This window comes from Onychostruthus taczanowskii, unplaced genomic scaffold (genome assembly GCF_017590055.1).
Source record: "Onychostruthus taczanowskii isolate IOZ18803 unplaced genomic scaffold, ASM1759005v1 scaffold2, whole genome shotgun sequence".
Lineage (NCBI taxonomy): Eukaryota > Metazoa > Chordata > Aves > Passeriformes > Passeridae > Onychostruthus > Onychostruthus taczanowskii.
The window spans coordinates 5,581,912-5,603,824 of record NW_024499239.1 but is presented as its reverse complement, the minus strand read 5'-3'; the positions used below and the strand labels follow the sequence as shown (position 1 = coordinate 5,603,824).

At 38.6% G+C, this 21,913-nt stretch overlaps 1 protein-coding gene across 1 annotated transcript in view; it reads right to left on the bottom strand.

Annotated features, from left to right (window-relative positions):
* GABRG1 (gamma-aminobutyric acid type A receptor subunit gamma1) overlaps window positions 1-20,994 on the bottom strand; it is a 51,187-nt gene extending 30,193 nt beyond the window's left edge. The window contains exons 1-2 of the mRNA XM_041402828.1: window positions 20,903-20,994; window positions 4,550-4,698 (exon numbers count right to left, since the gene is read on the bottom strand). Coding sequence (XP_041258762.1) covers window positions 4,550-4,698; window positions 20,903-20,994 — 241 coding nt within the window. The remainder of the gene's footprint in view (window positions 1-4,549; window positions 4,699-20,902) is intronic.
* Window positions 20,995-21,913: the final 919 nt, after the last annotated feature.

Below are 21,913 nucleotides of genomic sequence, written 5' to 3'. Positions count from 1 at the left end.
ATGTTCAAAGTGCCTGGTTTTTAGCCTATATTTTTACGGGCTCAATTTTCAGCTTTTAATATTTGATATATCTCTTCTTGCTACACTTAAGAGCTCTTCTTATCAGCTATTCTCATTCTATAAACACCTATCTCCTGACACAAATAATTATCATTATTGTAAAAGTCCAGAACATTGCACTTTTTATTGCTTAATTCTGCTATTTTCATTCCTCCAATCCATTACTTCAATACATTAACCTAGAGCATGGTAGTCCATCTAAATACACTAACCCCATAGTTTACCACAATTCCCTCATTTTCTAGTGAAGGTCTAAGTAACATCACCTTTGTTTTTAATTAATACTTCTTATGTTTTTTAACTTTAACTAAGACCACTTTTGTAACTTCATCCAGGCTTATTTTCTTTAAGCATGTTTTCTATAACTCCTCATTACTTGCCTAAAGAAGCATCCCCTGTAGTGATAAAGCAGTTACTCAGCAAATAAATTTAGTGACTACCATATTCAGAAATAACAAAGTCCTTCAATTTCTAATAGTTTTTAATGAAACAATACAATTCTCACAATCAGCTATCTAAGATTATTATACTGAAAATTCAGCCTCACGTGTCTACAGCAGGCTTCCAAGTCAACCTCTGAAGAATTTTTTCAAAGTGATTTTGATGAAGGCAGAGCCCTGTCCTCTAAACTTTTTACCCTTCTATTTAAAAGAAATCCATCTTTTGCAGATGCCCCTCCACTTTTATTATTTCCATGATTTTCTATGCAGTGCACATGTCCAATACCTTCAACATTCCCTGAATAAGTGTTTCTCCATTTTGCTCTTGTATTTTGATTTTCTTCAATTATTGGAAAATATTCTTAAACTCAAAATAAATCTCTCTTTACTTTCTAACTCGTATTTTGTTACTTGTTTTGTTGCCTGGAATAAAACTTAAGACCGTTCCAAAGAGTGTTAAAATGCAAATGTAAAAGCAAGTCCTTAACAGAAAGCGTTCACAGTGACACAATATAGCGATATGCACACATGATGCAGTATTTCTACAATTTTTATAAGGTTATTTAACTAGTATATCCAGCAAATATTGTCCAATTAGAAGAACAGTTGGTTAGGTAATTTACTCTGGGTTCTGCTCCACTGGAGCATCCCCCCCCCCCAACCCCGCCCCAATGTTTTAGCCCTGCATGTTATTGTGTCTACAGTATATGGTGCAAAACAAAGTGTCCTTGCTAGACTAACAAACAGAATTTCAAGAATGGATTAGTAAGAGTTAGCTAAAAGATGGGAGAAGTTAGGAAAAGTACTAGAAGTTATAACTATGCATTAACAGTCTGCCAAGTTACAAATATACGAAAAATATATAAAAATCTAAAACTCTTTAGGCATCATTGTGTGCTTATTACTTTTCTGCCTGTATCATACTTTCATCACTGCTACACTAGGAGCACCTGTTCAACAGAATACTTTCTAATACAGTTATTTTTTGAGAATCAGCACTTCTGTTTGAAAGTCCTGTGTTTTCCATATATTCTTTATATCTCTTATAGAACATCACTATTCACATTAGTGCACTTGAGAGATGTAATTATTTACCCATGTTCTGCTCATAGGGTAGTAACAACTATCCACATTTCTCTAGGTATTCAATTTTTCTACGTCCATGAGTAATTATCCTTAAATTCCCACCATTCTTCAAATTTCCATCAATGATGAGCTGTCTTAAACTGTTAATGAAAACACTCACTAAAGTGGTAGATATGTGATGACTGTTTCCTATTTTTAATTAAATTTTCAGATAGTGCAGTTGTGTTTCACACATACACACATCACTGCTGGAAAAAATTATCTGTACCTTGATAGGCTAATATTAATGTATCAGTGCCCCGAGGATGAGAGAGGTGAAAAATGAGAAGCCAGAATTCTTTCCTTTAAGAAGGAAAGTTCAAAAATAATAGCTACTTTGATGCAGGACTAGAATTGAAACAGTATGGTTATAAAATCATGCACCCAGAAGGTAATGTTACAGCAAGAATATTACTGCTTTATTAGTATATCAACACTCCAAGGTTGTATCTGTAATTAAAAATATTTATACCACAGACAGGTATAAATACGTTTAACTACTGATAACTACTATTACTCCATACTGAGTAGAAGAATGCTAGAACATTTGTGCTCCAAACACCTCAAGTCTACTACATAAATTGAGTTAAAGGTCAGTAAGATTACTAAACACAGCAAAGGGAAGAAGTGAAGTAATTAATACAACTCATGGATATTTGAATGAGACAAACAGAAAATGACAGAGTGGTTTTCCCCTACTAAATTTCAGTATTGCCTCCAAATTTCCAATTTTCATTTGGCTCTTCTTTAGCATGTCCCTCAGCTAACTGCACGTTCAACAATGAAACTCTTATCTCACTGTGAGATGCTGAAATTCTGTGTCAATACCAGGAAGAAAACTAAATTCTGCTCTCGGATTCAAACCCAAACAGTCCAAGTTCAAAACAAAAAATGTTGCTATTGTAAATGAGCTTTGTAATCCAATCGTAAGAATGTTCTGTGGGATTCTAATGTTTTGAAAGATAATGAAAATTCCAGTTCAATAACCTTGTTGTACAAGAACTGACATACACTCTGAAGAAAGGAATCTGACACTAGATTTTATCCACATATTTGAAGCAGATTAAGATGAATAAACTATAGCCTGATTTTGTTTTTCTGTCAAATATCTGCTGCGGTTCCCAAACAACTGGACAGAATGCAGTGCTTTCACCTGAAGTCAGAAATTTCATCTTATCTTGTCCAAAATGTCTTCCTTGTGGCAGAATCATACTTAACATTTCTTCAAAACAAAGAGAATACTCCCAAATGTTTCCTTTTTTCTATACTCTGGCTGATTATTCATGAACTTTATGTTCCAGTATAGTGGATGGATGCAGGCCCCAGATAGCAAAGGTCACACTGGTACAGAACTTTTGAGAAGAGGTACATTCTATGAGAGAGAAGCTAGAACTAAGTGTCTTCTTTTGGGAACTGATATTTTGAATCCAAAAAGCTGTACATTGAGTTACTCACAAAAAGACAGTTCTTGTTCTATCAAGACTCAGAATATAACCAGAAAAATAAAGACAAGAATTGCATCAAAATTCTTCCATGCCCATCTAAATGCATTTGACATGTCAGAATAAATTCCTCCTCTGTATCTGTTCCATTTACTTGTAAGTTTTATGGGGAGAGAAGAGAAAAAGAATTCTCTTTTCTTTCATCCCCACCTACAAGCTAATCATTAGAAGGAATCCTAGAAGAGACAGTTCATTTCCTCACAATCACTTTTCTGTCTGTTGCATCAAACAGGGAAAAACCAACAGTAAGCTATACATTTGTCACACATTGAGAATTTAAGGAAAAACATGCTGGAGGACTTTTCATGTTGTCTAAATGTTTTTAGTAATTCAATTAAATGAACATGAAGAAAAAGACTTAAACCAAACTTTATGAGATTCATATGTGATTATATTATGACAGGGAGAGAATTATTGCCTTTCAACATCTCTAAGATAACAGTCACCAATAAAACAGAACTAAGAAGTTTGGGAAAGAAAACAATTTGTCAGAAGCTTTCAAAGGAAGAGGCATAATTTGAGATTGTGTCTTTTTCTTCCCATACATAAATGAAACAGGTCTAGATTGTGGTGCTGTTTACAGACTTACATGGCATTCCTTTGGTAGGGAATGCCAGGTACATCACAAATACTTATGTCCTCCACCTCTTCCTTCACATTTCAGGAAACAAACCAAGAGAAAATATATTGTTTTTCTTATTTGATCCTGCATACAAGGAGCTGGCACAGTTTCATGTATTACGTGTTTTCAAAACAAGATTCTTCCAGGTATTTATGCTTAATAGTTATATGCAAATTGAAGCTTTGACTATTGGAAGACAAAATTGCCTTCATATAGCTGCAAAGTTTGATCTATAACAATGCAGTTTTTCTTCCTATATTCCACTAAAAAATGGCTCCTAAGTTATATTTTTAGACTCTTGAAATTTTTTTCAAAAGCTTAGCTAAGGGAAGAAGACAATTGAGTTGAGTTGAGTTATATTTGCTCAAAATAAACACAATGAATTTCTTACAGTAAGAATAAAATGTCTAGGGATAATTCTTTAATGAAGCCCTAAAGACTTAAGATAAATTTTTGAAATGACCATGGCTGGTTTATATCTACAATTCTTTCTGACAGAAGATCTTTGTTAAACAAAGCAAATTATAATTGCCTTTTAGTGACTTATTACAGATTGCTCACTGTCCCCCAAAACCAGTACCCTCCATAAGAAAAAAAAAAAATATTATAAATAGAACATGAAGTCTTATCTTGCACAGAACATTTTTTTACTAGTTCCAGAAAATGACTGTATTTTATTACTCTTATATTTAGCTTGCTATATTGAATTTCAAATATTGGAATAAGCATAGTGCATTTGACAAATGCACACCATCTCTAGTTCACATTTTCTATTGCACAGAATCATTTTATGAGCTTACCTCCAATATCTGGCCGAAGCTTATTGTCATATCCTTGAAGTAAGGAGTCCAATATGTGAGTTACATCACCGCCATGAATCTTTGGTGCAAGGACCCATGTTTTATTCACCATTAGATCTTCATCGTCCTCATCATCTGCTTTATCAGCTCTATGTTGTGTGATTCAAAAAAATAAAACAACAAAAAAAAAAACAACCAAGGTTTGGAAAAACACAAGACACGGTGAAACTGAATAAACAAGAGTTGGAGAAGAAAGAGATAAAAATATTGAACACTACTTAGAATAGTTTGTGCAAACACAAATGCACTCTAGTGCCAAAAGAAGCAGGCCCTTATTTACAATAGATATATTTACCAACATTTTGTTTTATGATGGTGGAGAGTGTGTTAATAGAGGCATTTACACATCACCCATATAGAAAAACTCAAGCCATGAGTCAAACCCACAAAAGCAGCAGCAGGCATCATCTTACCGTCAGCCTTTTCCTGTTTTAAAACAAAAGTGCTATTCCAAAGCTTTTCCCTACATGCATTTTTTTCCAAGCAATGATGCTGATATTGAGAGATGCTCTAAGAGATGCTTAATCTTCATAACAGCATACTTATTGCATGCTACTTAAAAGAGCATCAACAGAATCTCCTTCCTAGTAGCCTTTGTTATATGATGTTAAAAAATAAGACTTGTATACTTAATAAACTCCATTCACATTTTAAGCAAGCAAACATTACACCCATGTGCTACAACTAAGCATTAGCAGAAGCAGAAGCTGCAGTCATATGCAAATTATATATCTGTATGTATACATGGTATAGTTAACTGAAAGGAATGGTACACCATTTTCAGACCATTTGTTAGCTACCTATTTTATCAAGATTAAACAATTGTACAAGGGAAATAATTACACATTCATTTATTACCTATCTTTTAATTAGATAAGCAGCAGTAGACAATTAATCCCTAGATCATTAAAAAAAATTGCAATACCTTGGTTGCATCTGAAAATTCACTCAGATATCACCAGAAGGTCAAAGAATGCCTGAAAGTAGTTTTCTTCCCATTTCAATCAAATGAGTATGGACTTCAGTATTCCTCCAGTGCTAAAAACTGCAACCTATATTACTCATCCAGTTTATTTCAAGGAAATGCTATGGGCTTGAGGTCAGGCAAACTACTCAAGACTGACAGCACTAACAGTCACACAACCTACCTTCACAAATGGGCACTGGCTAGCAATTACAGAAAATATGCAGCCCCTGTAAATCAGATCCAATGTTAACACAAGCACAATATTCCAGTAAAAGAAAGGAATTAAATTACTATCCTTGTGCCAATTCACATTGTACACCAAAACTAAAAATGTTACTGCTTTATTAAGGGCTTCTAAATTACACAGACATATGATGCCCTCGAAACTAAGAGTGAAAATTTTCAGCAGATTTACTACAGGAAAGAAGACCACCAGTATGTTCCATGTGAAGAAAGGACAGAAAAAGTCAGGCAAGGACAGAGTGAGAGAAGGCATGCCTGCCTTTTACTGCAGCCCTTTGTGGGAATGCCTCAAACCCGTCTGTAATAGAAAGGCATCACCTCTTGGATAACACTAGCAAGTCTCACTGAAAATCAAAACTGTCATGGCTGTGGAAACTCTCAGTGGTTTTGGCATGCCTACTTAATTTGGGAAGTGAAACCTTGCCACAGCTCAATAGTTTTCCAGAGGATGAACAAAAGGCACTGCTCAGATATCAGAGCTTTCATACCTAGCTTGCTGCAAACAAGTTGAAAGAGTCTATTATAGCAGAAAGTAATATGCAGTCTAAATACAAGGCTCACTGACAGCTTCCCTGTAACAGCCTGAAAAGTGCTTTCATTCTTTTAAATTGAAATGCACCATAAAATACTTAATCTTTACTGCACTACATAGAGAAATGTCAGATATTAAATATTTAACATTTCCCATTAGCAGGATTCCACTAATGGGAGCACTAAAACTAGGAAGCTAAGTTTTGTAAATGTACACTCTTTCTCCCTCAGAGCTACCTATTTCTTTCATGTGTTGCTGCCACACATCTTTTTTTTATTATTATTATTATATCTATTTATGGTCTGCTTGCACTTTTTGGCACCTAATTACTTTATAAATTAGCTTAGAGTTGCTCAGAGTGCAGAGGCAATCCCAGCCTTTTCCCAGAGGCATTAAGATGATGATGAGTTAAAAGTTAATTTATAACTAGCTCCCCAAGGAAAGACACATAACCACCTCAAAACTGACCTTCCTCTTTTTGCCTTCCATCCCATAAACAGTAGAAAGTATAGTGAAATTAACAGAGTTCCTTACATATACAGGGCACTTGATTCTCTGGATCAGCCCAGTTATTTGCAGAGAATTTGAAGTGATTATGACACTACTTTGTTCTGCTTTAGTTTTTTCCACAATGCTATTAAGAACAGCAGACATTTAGCCAAAATGGAAAGTACAAGAGGTCAAGCCATGACCACCTAAACCAAACAGGAGTTACAACCACAACACCTCAACTCACAGTCACTTGAATATCTTGACATTTCAAAGAGTCCTTAATTTTATTTATAGATTCACAGGACAAATCACGTCAGAAAGAGATCATGAGAGGTCTCTCTAGTCCAGCCTCCTGCTCAAAGCAGGGCTTGCTCCGAGTTCACAGCAGGTTGCTCATGGCTTGATCACGTTGGTTATTGCAGACATCCAAAAATGGAAGCTGCAAAATCTCTCTGAGCAACCTGATCTCCACTTGGCTCTTTTCAATGATTTAATATATTTAAATTAACTGGAAATTAACAAGAAGAAAAAATGCAAATAAAAACAGATTTCAGGTTTTTACTTTTCATTTTTTAACTTTCTGTCTTAGTGAATTGGAGTATCTCTAGTCCTCCTCCAGTTTTAAAACTCTGAACTACAAATAGGTATACAATGACGGCTTACAGAAAGCTATTAATTCAATTCCAGGGGGAGAGGGAAAAATTCCATCCCAACATCTGAGTGATTTTTTTCAGGCACCAGTAAATAAATCCATTTAAGAAGATAGTTTTATTAGAGGCAACATTTCTTTACTTGGTGTCTGACAAGTCTTGATTTAAAATGCGCATTTCTGACTATTTACACGGAACTACTTGATTTTATCCAGGAAATATTGTACCCTGAAAGAAGTGCCAACCGCATGAAAAGAAACACAATTGACTTCTATACTACTACACAAGACCAACAGGAGCTTGTGACTCACTAACCCATTTGCTAAACTGGCAAAGGAACCAACATGAATCAGATAATGATGTAACCAAACGTGTGGAAGACCTGAATTATTGCTGTTCTACATGGTGAAAACAGCTATTCTTACTCTATTCCTATCTTACCAGCCTTTTCACAGGTGATCGACTGAGATCAACCGATCTCACTAGCTGAATACCATCTTCTAAACTTGTCTTTAAAACATGCCCAAGACCACCAAGTGTGCAGTAAAGACTATAGTATCTCTGAAACGTGATGGCACCCAGTTCTACATTCCTAAACCACAGCCACTGACGTGCCGCAACAAGACTGTGCTAAGAATGAATGATACTAGATGGAATAAGGTAGTGACCAGAATATAGAGAAAGTCTTTTGCACACCCTCCAATGAAGCAGAGCACACCACCTGCCAACTTGAATTGTCAATCCAGTTGGTTTGGAAGGAGTTGCACAAAGCTCCCTCAAAAGAGCACCTAGTCATATGAAGGCAACAGGACAGGCACTGTGTACATATTCACTTCTAGGAATCTGAATTACCAACATTTGCCATGCTAAACAGATTTGAATTAGTTTGTTTTAAAGATAGAAATCCCTTCAGATGTAAAAACTCTGCAGAATCAGTTGAGATGCTGTTATCAGTTAATCGACCTTGCTTGACCATGTTCTATAAAGAAACACTCACTTTAGAAAACAAGATGGGTCAGAACTGTTATTCTTTTACCAAGTTTTTGGGTATCTCCAGCATTTTCTCCATGGTTTGGAACAGGATAGAAGAAAAAACAGACGGCAGCAAACTTCATTCCAAACCAGAAAACAAAATGTTAAATTCAGGTATGCCATTCAATTATTTAGTGACAGTTAACTTGGGCTGAGGACCTTTTTACTTCTTTGCCATTAAAACAAATCTAAGAAACCTATGAAGATTAATGTCAATTAACTCCATTTCCACTTTAATGGTAGCACTATCCTGTCTCTTTCACAACCCCAAGAAGAAAGGCAAGCTTAATTAAAGAGGAATTCTTTTCCTTTCCAAGTTCATCTAAAGGTTATTTCACTATACACAGAACATAATACTTGATCATCTCTCCATTTACTGTAAAATATATTTGTTCCAGCTAAGTTCACTCACTGTCTTTTTCAGAATGTCTGGACAGATTATGATCTAGAAAAAAAATACATCATCAAACATTAAAACATTTCCGTTCCATGGCACAGTGCTACTTCATGTCTATTAATGCAGGTGCTAATTCTGATTTTAATGATTTTATAAATAAGAAACAGACCTCACCTCTTAAGAAGCTTGTTGTTGTAATACTTCAGCTACCCTCATAAACTCAACAGTAAACTGCATGTACACAGCTACCAGCAATTAGGCAAAAAGTGCCCCCATTATGCTCTCTGTCCTTCAACTAACTGGAAACATTACCATGACTAATAAATTTCTGGGCACAAATGACAAAGGACTAAATAAGTCTTTTAAATATCAGGCAACATGCTTCTCTTCAGACATTAATATCATAGGTTTTTGTTCTCCATTAAATATGAGAAAAATCAGTCAGGTGACCTTTGTGTTGCAATTAACGTATGTCAAGATATGCAATGAACTGGAGGAAAAATGAATATAGTGGAAGTGTTCTGACTGCTATTTGGATCATGCATGTCAAAGTATTACACACAGAAGTACATGTATGGCATAAGTGAGAGTATTTAAATATGGCTAAGCATCAATTTAGTTGTCCATTCCCAGGCTCCTATTCCTATCTAACGCACACAAGGATATCCAGTCTTCCAAGATGGGCTGATTTATAGGGAACCTATACATCTGGAAAATAAGAGACTTGTCAAGGAACCTGAGTTATCTTTGCTGAAGCTTTAAGTCTGTGCACAAGCAACTCAGTCAAGCTCTTGGTATCTATGAGGTTTAGACAACCTTCACAGGAGCCTTGTCTATTTGGAGATAGTGATTCTTCTGTATAAGAAATACTCTGATGATTATTTAGTTAACAAATAAGGAGGAAAGTAAGTGTTTCAGATAATTTCTATGCTGACAGAGCTAAAACAAATACACTTCTTTCCTTGTCACCTTACATATGTGAATGAAAACAGCAAGGTTAGTTGTGTTACTTCGTTTACCTGAGGATCTTCAGTTGCTTCAGGAGTTTTACCAGCATGGGTAGGGCACAGTGACACTTACCTAAATGATGAAACATGCCATGAGACAGCTGTTATTCATTGGCTGTGTTCCCCAGGATACGTCCTTTGTCTACATATAATACAATTTAACCTTTATTTTGTATTGCTTAAAAAAACCAAAAAAAAACAAAAAACAAACAAAAATGTTTCTTTAAGTGTAAACATGACTTTAACATAACATTACTTTGTTAGCAACAATACTGCTTCGCAGGTTTGTCAAAATAGTGCATTTAACCAGACTGGCCTTCATAACAAGTCAGTCAAACCAGGTAAGGTTCCCAGGGAAGTTTGCCAACAGATCATCTAATCAGACACTAGCTTGCTCCAGAACACCCAGCATTATATGCCTGTATGTGGTAAAGTGTATTTCATGGCCCCATCAATGTGAGGTCAGAGCTCACCTGACCTAGCCAAATTCCACACATGGAAAAAGACCTAAAGCTCTGCTGAAAAGCTAAACATCGTCACTGATGCACCTGTGTCCAGAGTTAGATATTTGTACAGAGGATGGTGATGATTCCGGTACAGAAGACAAAAATGCAAGTACTCAGTCATGTCATGTGAATGACCAAGGCATAGGACCAAGTGCAGATGAAAATCTGAACTCTGGCAGGATGGTAAGTTTAAGAAATGCCTGAAGCAGAGCAAAGTTCCTTAAATACAGAGAAAAATGCAACTTCAATGTGGAAGGCATGAATAATTACTCTCATGTCAGAAATTTAAATTATATATTTGCATATGTTCTTGAATCTCCTTAAGATAAAACATGGATGTCAGATAGACTTGTAGTATCGTCAGAAGATGAGAAGTTACCAGCATCTCTTTAGGTATGCAAATACTGCTCTCAAATAGCAAAAATAATTAGGACCACATAGTCATGACTCATAAAACAGAACTCAATTCCATTTTTCTAGAAAAGACTTTCCTGAAAGCTCACTATCACTGCTAGCTGTCAGTAGTGAATGTTTAAACATCTCTCAAGACTTATCTTTCAGACTTTATGGCTGACTTCATAGTCATCAGTTCTGTTATAATTCTGTGGAAGTGAACTGTTGCATTTCATCATCAGCATCTTCACTGATATGCTTTATGTGTCACAGAAATTTTCTGGGAAAATAAAAGTAACTGCAAGCAAAAAAATACAGCTACTGAAAATATGTGTCCAAAAAGCATAACTTTCTCCCCGTAATCCTGTGGACTATAGAGCCACTGATATTATAGTCCTTCCTCTTTATCCTTCCTAAACTGGTTTAGACATTATCTTGACAAAAATCTTTTTTCTCCCCATTCCATCTCCAATGTTTTCATCAATTTCCCACCCTTTCTGCCTTGCCAGACTTGGGCATATTCTTTTGTGTGTCAAAATGTATTTCTCTCTCCCACTGAAGTATGTTTTCCTTATTCTCTGTATCTTTTTCCAGTACACTGACCACATACTCTTAGGTTGATTCTTCTTCTGAATACATATAGTGTCTTATGCTCTTTTTTTAATTTCATATTTGTCTGGCTGTTTATAATTTCCTCCTCTGCTTCTTCTTTCCCTTCTTCTTCCTTGGTATTTAGTGAAGGGATTAATTTGGACATTAATTATCAGGGAAAAGTGTGGAAAATATTAGGAATTCCTACACAGAAACACTTGAACACTAGATTAGAAGTACAAGCTACATAGGAAAGTTCCCTTGGTATTAAATAAGCTTTCTTGCAAAAAAATGAACAATCATAGCAATAACAGAATAAGAACTTAACTCTGAGCACTTAATAAAGGCACAATGTGACTGCAAAGAATATTTATAGAAATGTTGATTTACAACAAGAAGAACAACAAATACTATTAAAGCTATCTTCCAGGAGCACAACTTTGTTCTGAGATCAACACAAATTGCTCTTCTCCAAGTCAATTTTCACATAATGCTGCATACTGTTTGAAATTACACTGGTCAAATGCTATTAATTCAAATGGATTTTACAGATCTCACAAAACTGTCATAAAGACTCAAAGCATCTCAGATATTCTTTATCCATCAGTCTTCTGACATAATTCAAAGTTTACCTTCTCTCCTTGAAAGTTCATCCAAACACTGATATGGTCAGATCAGTGTAACTGCTGCCTCTACTCCTATCAAGCTGCAGTCCAGAAATCAATTGACAATTTTTCTCACATCTGTCTAGAGAAGTACAGGTAATTCTCTGCACCACTTCAGAGCTGCTGAATTCTAAAACATATTGAGCTTGATTAGTATAGCAATCTTACTTTGACCATGTCTTTATCTCCATATGTGATGACAAAAATATTCAGTTTTGTAGACCTGAGGCAGAAAACTACCTGTTTCTAAAACCCTCTTTTTGTCCTACACTATAGAGAGCAATCACTTTGCACAAGTAGCAAAACAAAACAAAAAATACAAGATGATTTGTGTAATTTTCCAGAGGAATTATTAGTTTTCACATAAAATTTAGAAGGGATCTTGAGAAGTTTACTTCTAGTCAAAGAAGGGCTGATTCTGAATTTAGACCAGGGTGCTTGCCTAATGCAGCTGGTATATAAAATTCCATGGAAAGACATCCCAAACCTTCACTGGACTTCTTGTTCTGCTGTTTAATGATCTTCCTAGTGATATTTTTCTTTATATCTAGTTGAGATTTCCCTGCTGCAATTCATCACCACTGTTTATCATTTTCTTACCATGCACCACTAGGAAGTGCCTACCTAAGTTTTCTGGATCATCTCCCAGTAAATGATGGGGACTGATGCTGAATCCACACAAAGACATCTTTTCTCCAGTCAGATCAGCCCTTACCTCTTAGGACAGGTGCCCCTGCTTGACCAGCTTGGTATCCTCTCCTGAGCTCCCTTCAGTTTAAGCCCCGAACTGGATGCAGTATCTCCATGCAGTTTCACAAGTGTTGAGAAGAGGGAGACAGTCAATTTCCTCAACTTCCTGAATGTGTACCTGATCCCACAGCCCAGGAGGCTGCTGGCCCTCCCTGCTGCCAAGCTGCCATGCTCTCAAACAGCAACTCCAGGTCCTTTTGGAAGAGCTGCTCCCAAGCTAGCTAGCTCCAGTCCTGCTGAGGGGGGCTTTCCATTCAGGTGCAGGACTTTAGCACTCACCCTTGATGAATTTTATAATGTTCCTGTCAACCCATTACCCCAGGCTCTCCTGCTCCCTCAGAACAGCAGCCCCATCTGCAAACACATGCACTTGGTAAAAAAGTAATATTTCACGATGGAAAAAAAAGGTCTTCAAGAAACATTATGCTAAAATCATCATTCCTGAGGTTCTGAGCAGTTCTTGCTCTACCCCAAGGGAGAAAATAGGACACACTTCTCACTTCTCTTTCCTTGCAGCAATTTCATTTTCTGATTACAAACTTAAAGAACATGTTGTATGATGTCTTCTTTTCACAGAATCATGGAACCATTTAGTTTGGAAAAGACCTCTGAGATCATCAAGTCCAACCTTTGACTGATCACCACCTTGTAAACGAGACCATGGTATCAAGAGCCACAGAGTTGTTTCTTGAAGACCTCCAGGGACAGTGACTCTACCACCTCCCAGCACAGCAGTCCCTCCCAATGCTTAACAACCCTTTCTGAGAACAAATTCATCCCCATGTCCAACCTGAACCTCCCCTGGCACAGTCTGAAGCCATTTCCTCTTGTCCTGTCTCTAGCTGCCTGAGAGGAGAGGTTGACCCTCACCTTTACAACCTCCTTTCAGGCAGCTGTAGAGAGTGATAAGGCCCCCTCCGAGCCTCTTTTTCTCCAGGATAAATAACCCCAGCTCCCTCAGCTACTCCTCACAGGACTTAACCTCTAGATCTTTCACCAGCTCCACTGCCCCTCTTTGGACACACTCCAACACCTCAATGTTTTTTCCCATAATGAGGGGCCCAGAACTGAACACAGGACTTGAGGTGCAATCTTGTTTTCTCAGTTGGTAAGTTTTACCCTCTTTGTGGGTTTTGACCATACCATGCAATCAAATAACCACAATGTTAACAGCCACAGTCCACTGTTCATCTAGACAAAGCAGCAGGAAACAAATGAAGACTTGAACAGAAGGTAAGAGGATAACCAAATCAAATTATAGAACCTAAGTCCATATAACTGAAGAGGAACAACAGGTATTAAAGAAAGGTCAAAATATGCCCAAACTGCTAAGGAAGGACACAGCGCTGATAACTTCTCTGGATACGTGAAACACACACTAACCATGGCAGTACCAGATCTCCTGCAAGTTTCAGACTGATCATCACACAAAGATACAAAGACAGGAACACATAAATCCATGTGTCACACGTCAGCACACCATTCACACACTATCTACACTTGACTGATGAAAGGTTAATTGTCATCAAACTCAAAATGAGCAGATACACTGTTGATGGGCTAAGTGCTTTGATCCAAGATACAATTTCCACAGTGAAACTAGACTTAAAACAAACCTTTGATAAATGAATGCTGAGAACCATAACCTCAATAAAAAGAAGTTAACATAATTAAATGTCATCCCACACTAACTATAAAATTCATCAAATTGCAAAGTCAATTTTCTACCTCAAAATATCATCAGCATCTCAAAAAATATATTAAATGAGCAATCCGTTATAAGGCATTACCAGTCACTTAAGCTGATGGTATTTCATCATATCCATTTGAACATCTGTTCTAACACAATTAATCACGTATTTCCTGCAAAATCTTCAGGTGACAAGAAATCTACTACAACCCTTCATAAAACCAAAGTTATTTGAAATAGATCCAAATTCTGGTACACATGTGAGCAGGTACCATCCTTCTCCCACAAGAGCCAAAGAAATATGCATGGACTGAAGCAGCAACAGAACCAGAGACTTGCATTGAATCACACACTGTAATTGCAGCATATAAGTAAATTTGGCTTGAAATTACAGAAAAAGCCATGCAACTACAATAACTAGGCAATGACAACATGTACCCAATAGAAATAAAATTAATAGGTTCTACCAAAATTTTAGTGTAAAATTAGGCAATTATGGACTAATCCAAAGGTCACTTAAGTTAATGAATAATTGTATAGAAAGGTGAATATACTCTGTAAGGAATAATGGAAATACCGAAACCATGTAATCAAAAGCTTGCTGTGTCTCTCTATGCACAGAATTGTCTTCTCTGATGTAACTTATTTTGTATTACATTAACATATCTTTAAAACAGGAGAATTACACCTCTCATTAGAGGGTGACTAAAATTTAGGGTAGTCAGAGTTGTCCCCTGCTGGACACAACCCACAGGCCATCAGCTGGACGGCCCTCACTGGCCAAGCAAGAACATAAGGCCAAGGTCCACAGGTCACCAGCAGTAGGTCTGACACAACCCAATCCATATCCAATGGCTGTATGGTGATGATATTAAGAACTGTTCTCCCTCAGAGAAAGCACTGAGGACACTTTAAAAAAAATCTACATAGTTTATTCCGTCACGCAAATTTAACATTGGACAATGAAACAAAAAAAAAAAAAACTGTGACTTACATTGGCAGTTTACCAACTAAATGGACACTTGATGCTACAAATTTTACTAATATAAATTCTATCCAGGTGAATTTTATTTAGAAAGAAAAACTGAACAATAATACTACATTACTACTAATATTAATAGCACTTAATCCCTCATGGTACACTGCCTTAAACAAGAAGAAAACCGTATTAAAGGAAAAGACTAACAATCTATTTGAGACATCAAATAATTTAATCAAAAGGGAATGTATCTTGTTCTACCTCAATTCTTCCTACCCACTAAGTCTGTCTCTCTTCCTTGAAACAAAGAAAAATTGCTGCATAGAAATTTAGAAACACAGAATTAGCCATTCACACCTTACCAGACATGAATGTAGTGACACAGAAAAGGATTTGACAACCAAGGCAAAAAGAACATGAGTTACACCTCAACAGTATTGGAGCTAATCCTGCGAGAGAGCATCTAAGCAGTATGAAATAGTAGTGAAGCAATATTCTGTGTGTATTTCTACTTCAGACAAGAAACTGGAAAGCACTTAAAATTGGTTAAGCAAATAATTAAATATCTTCTGAATAAATGCAGGTATCTCAGTTTACTTATGTGAGAGGAGAATGTAAGCAGCTATCAAGGAGTCTCTTAAACTACATATACCAGGATGTGCTTTGAAGATCAGTTTGTATGACTATAGCATGGGTTAACCCAATTCACTGGACATTTCCACTCTGCATCTCCAGTTGTGACACATCTGTACAGAACTTTCATTTTGGACTACATCATTCATCCTGCAACAACTGCTTGGAATCTGACCGCACTGGAGCTTCTTGTCACCCTGAGGTGAGGAGGTTTCTACAACATATTATGAAAGACTAGGCTGGAAAGAGAAAGGCACTAGGATGTTTTCTGACCAAAATGCTGATTCCTTTAATAATTTTCAGGATTCACTTCAGATGCTCTGAGTTCTTGTCAGGGCAAAACTTGACAGAGGCAATCAGAACAAGGAGAGCTTTGATGACTGGTTATCTTGCTGAAGAGCAGATGGATGCAGACCATACTCTGTTCCTGAAGCGCAGCTGCAGCCATTGGTCTGTACCTTGAGGCTACCCTGCAGAACCAGAAGTATAAAAGAGGACATGGATTTCCCCACGAACAGATGGACATGGGAATCCAGTGGCTGAGCCAGGTGTAGCAGGCTGCACTGGGAACAGGAGATCCACTGGCTGGGAGCCAGAGGAAACCTCAGACTAGAAATACTGTCTAATATTTCATCAGATTCCTCCTCACCAAGTCTGTATGCAGGGATTTAGTTAAACTGAAGGAGCAAACCTGATAGAGATGCCAGGGTAAAATCTCTAGTTTTGTCCAGCCTTTTATACATTCGTATATAAGATCAGATTATCTCAATAAATCCTACTGACTGGAAAATCCCCAATTAAAGCATATTTTAGAAACTATTTCCATCATATGCATGTCACTGAAATTTCCCCCTTTACTGAAATAAGTTCTGTTCTGCTGAACTCCTGATGACCTTCCTAGTCTCCCTAGTAACCTCTATTCAGTGTTGCTCCATGATTTACCATTTTAGGTTTATATATATATATAGAATCAATTTTTTTAATAGGCCTGTAAGCCACTGAACTCACCACACTATTTTCAATCTTAAATAGTGTTCACATGAGTAAAAATTCAAAATCAGGACTTCTGTGTCACCTTCAGATTAATTCAGTTGCATCTGAATTACTCTGTACAAATTATTACTATTCAGAGAATTTGTTAAGAAATAAAAGTTAGTGTCATTGTCATCCACCAGCCTTTGAAAGGTTCCTGTCAGTGTGTTACAATCACTTATAATTAGTACTTGTCTCTGCTGCTCTTTACCAACTAAGTTATGATATCGTTATTTTACTCACATGATCAATTTAGGATGCAGTGCAAGAAAGAGTAATGCAGGTAATTCAAAAAGCACTACTTTCTTCTATCATAAATGGTACTACAAAAAAGGACTTTGAGACGGTCACTTTTGGTTTTCTGTGAATTCAACACATATGACTCTTTTAGTTTTTATATATATGATAGCCCAAACCAAAGCAACTCACTTTCAAACAGTGCATAAACCTAGTCCATTTAAGTGGTCCTACCTATTAGGTGTTCTGTTTGACCCCTACTAATACAATTCCTCTAGAGCTTCAAAGAAAAAACACCTATTCTCCTGATGCCCTTGTAATCTACTCTGTAGACAGACTTGTGTATTCAGAAAAAGAAGCTGAACAAGCTCAACAAGTGCTCACCTGTAAACTTTTCTGTCCAGCTCAAAAAAGCTTGAATATGCAGCAAAGGTGTTTTTTTTTTTTTTTAACATCAGGCATATTTAATAAACAGAAAGTTAAAAGTAAATGAAAATTTGTTTCAATTTGCTGAGAGACTATTTAACAGATTGACATAGTTTGAAGGTTTCCTTGAAACCGCTGTAAGAAGATTATGTGCAAAGAATAGAAGTATTTCTCAGTATTTAGGTCCCTTTAAACTTCATACCAAAAAAAGAAAATATTAACAAACTTTCAATAAAATAAACTGTATTTTAAACCACTGGGACTGCTGAATAACAAGTTCTTTGTTGTCACATCATGAACAAAGAACGTAAGAGTGAGGATAATAATGAATAAACACCACAGATGTTCAAATGAAACAGTAAATCACTATTATCAAGCACTAAGAAACCAACACTGTTATGACAGGCTTAACTCTGATCCAGAAATTTATAGGAGAGGAAAACGTAGGCTGTATTATATATTTTCCTAACAGATACTTTGAAAAGAATATATCAGTTGACATTTGTACCTGCTGACAGTTGCATTTCAATAGAGCATTTATAATTGCTTTTAAAACATCAGACTACAAAATGAAAGGGAAGCTATGGCCAAAATTAAGTTAAGCTTACAATATACTTTTAGGCATGCTGACCAGCACAGAAGTATAAATTAAAAGAAAAGTTACAGTTATGGTGTACCTGCATGGGTGGAACTAAGAAAATAACATTAATTATATTGTCAGTTCTTATGCTCTGCCTATCAATTATCTGTTTATTTGAATTCAACAATAATAATGGGTTTGCCGAACATTTAGGACTACAGTGACTGCTGGGTAAGTACTCTTTCCCTGCACACATCTTGTAGAAAGGCTCACAGCCCAATTTCTGATACAGAAGAGATATCTGCTATTGACCACAGTCCTTCAAAATACTGACCCATTAAATTACATCAAGTGCATTGGCCATTCTGACCTGTAAGTGCTGAAGGTGAAGAACTGGAGGTAAACAACTCCTTTATGGGAAAGAGTTCCCAGACTTTGGTGTAATGTTTGGTGCCATGTCATGGAACAGCTTCTGGAGCAGTATCTCAAAAGAATAAACTCTTGGTTGGGCTCAGCTTCCAGTATCCTTGCTTTAGCTCCATTTGTTGCAGCTGAAGCAACTTTATTCATAGTCAGCACAAAGTACTTTGTGTATACATGCATACTAAAAATGATGCAATTTGCATCCTTTTAAAAATATGTGTTGAAAAGGCAGACTGGTTCCTGCAAGATAGTTTTAGAAAAACTGGCAGAGTTGGTTCAGCCTGGTCTACTCTTGAGAAAAAGCATTAGTCCTTTGTTTTAGTTTGAGCTTCAAGGAAAATCTTGGGCTGAAACTATAGAGAGGCAGATAAAGAAGCAGATAAATAGTATTTCCATCCTACTTTGGAGCAGACTTTAAAGAGTGACAGAGGTCTTAAGATCCCCGGAAACACCCCTGAATTGCAATGCACTACATACCAGAGAATCGTGATCTGCACCCCATGTCCATCTGAGGTCACTTAAAAGAAAAAAAAAAAAAAAAAAAGGAAGGGGGGGGAAATCTTGCAAACAGCATTTTTCCATGTAGCCTCTGAAAAAAAAAGTCAAGGTTTCAAGGCCGAAAACAGTTGATTCAGATACATGGATATTCATAGCAAAGGTTCCCTTTTATCTGAGATGTCCTGGAACACAGAACAAAACAATGCATGTAAGTTACCTCTTTTTCTCACTTCTTATCACCTTATTTATAAACTGTAATGTTAATGAGATGCATCCATAGTAATCTACACCTAGTTTTATAATCCCACAGTCTGACAAGCAAAGCAAATTTTTTTTTTTAGGTAGTTCTCCTCCTTTGTAACAAAGTCTTTGAACTGATAAATTAGCATGCATATTCTTTTCTCTCAAACCACTTGATAATTTCTTTCACACCTGAGGTACACTATGATCATTAAGAAACATTCTGAAGATGCACAGCTGCACTGATATCATTTTCATCAATGCCTTTGAAAAACATTTCCATAATTTATCAAGGTTTTAAAAGACACAGGTTAAGAAAATTATAATCAGTGGTTTTTCAACTAGGATAACACAGCAGCCTTCTGAAGATGAGAGATGTGATGAGATCAACATACCTCAAACATTATTCAGTGTGAGGAAGGGGTCTAAAGTATGATGGACTTCAAAATTTTTAATAGATTTTTTCCCTTTTTTTTTTGCCAGCCTTTACACTGCACATTTTTATATCCTGTAGAATGATAACTTCGTCTTCCATTTAAAACACACACTGGACAACAGTCAAATATCCTTTATTTATACCTAAAGTGCTGCTTTGTGATTTTTATGAGTGAAACCTGTGGAATGGTTCATATTAGCTCTGCATCATTAATGGAGTTGAATTATCACGTTGCTTTTCGTTGTTATGGGTACTAATAACACATGTCCACAGCTGTACCATACTGTTGTTTCTTCAGAGGTCTCCAGCTCAGTTTTCTAACTCTCCCTTAAAACGCACGTTTCCAACTTCTGGGACCTGAGCAGCTGCGCTGCTCCATCCCACGCGCGAGGCGGATCCCGCTCCCGAGCGCTGCAGCGGCAGGAGCCGGTGCCGTGCGGGAGGCCCGGCACAGGTCCCACTGCCGCGGTGGCTGCCCCGCACCAGCAGCCGCAGCAGCGCCAGCCGCGCTCCCGGCCCCTCTCCCCGCAGCCGCCGCGGGGACGGGCGGCACTGCGCGGGGGGCTCGGGGCACCGGGCCGCCCTCGGCACCGGGGGCTTTACCAGCGCCGAGCAGAGCCGGGACTAAGCAACCCGCCCAGCGAACAAGTGGGATGCGGCTTAAGTTTTACTTTGCTGGTGCCGGCTCCCGGCGCAGCCGCCCGCGGGAGCCACAGCGGCAGCACCGACACCTTTTCTGGCCGAAGTTTGGCGGCGCAACACGCCTGCTCTCCTGCTCCTGCCCCAGTCCCTGCCCCTGCCCCGGCCCCCGGCCGGAGCCCCCGGGCTCAGCCTGGGCGCGATTCGCGGTACGGAGCGGCGGCGGGGGCAGGGGCGCGTCCCCGCCGTACTCACCCGCTCCCCAGGCGCACGGTCAGCAGCAGCAGCAGCAGCCGAGCCCCGCGGCGGCCGATCCAGCGGGGCGCGGGGCCCCCCCATGCATCCATGAGCGTGAAGGCGCGCTCCCTTGCCCGAGTTTTCTCCGGAGAGCCTGGGAAACTGCGACCCTACCGATCCCACCACCCCGCGGCACACGGCAGGGAGAGGGAGAGGAGGGGAGGAGAGGGGAAGGGGGAAAAAAAAAATAAAATAAAACACCCAAACAGGTAGAAACCCACTCTGCAAGGGCCGAGCAACTCGCCCAATAGGCTCATCAGGTTGCTTCATAAATTATCCTAAAAACTGCTGGACGAATCAATCCCTAGCAGAGGTGGAGCCTCCTTTACTAGAAGGGAAACATGCCTGGGAGAAAGGGTGGCATTGATTTGGTTATTTTTCTCCAAAGAGGGAAATGGACCAGACCTTACGTATGTACATATACATGTAAATATAAATAGGCAAAATGTATAAAATGTTAAATACATGTTTAAAGCTACACATATACATTTAAATATTTCTATTTTTGAAGCTACTCAGAGGGCGACTCTCAGAGACGCAGCCGGTCCGGTCCTCCCTGCCTAGCGGAGACCCGCAGCCGGGAGCAGAGGCACAGGAGGATGTGCACGGACACCCGCGGGGCTGCGCGTCTCTACGTCTGGCACGATGGAGATTTTGAGGGGGGCGGCCCTAGCCGCGGGGACGGGGCATCCGCCATCCCTCGTTCGTCCCCAGGAGAGGGAGCACACCCCTCCAGCCGCAGTCCCTACAGCCGTGCTGGAGGAGGCGGCATGCCGGGCGCGCAGGGGCAGCCGCGGGAATTGCGCGCCGCCCCGACGCGAGCGGCGCAGGCTCGGCGGCTGCCGGCGGCTCTGCGCGGCCGCGGAGCGCCCGGGGGGACGGGCGGGAGGCGGACGATGCGCCGTGCTGCGCTGTGAAATGCGCCAGGGCGTGCAAAACGCAAGGGTATGGGGTTTAGGTTTTTTCTTC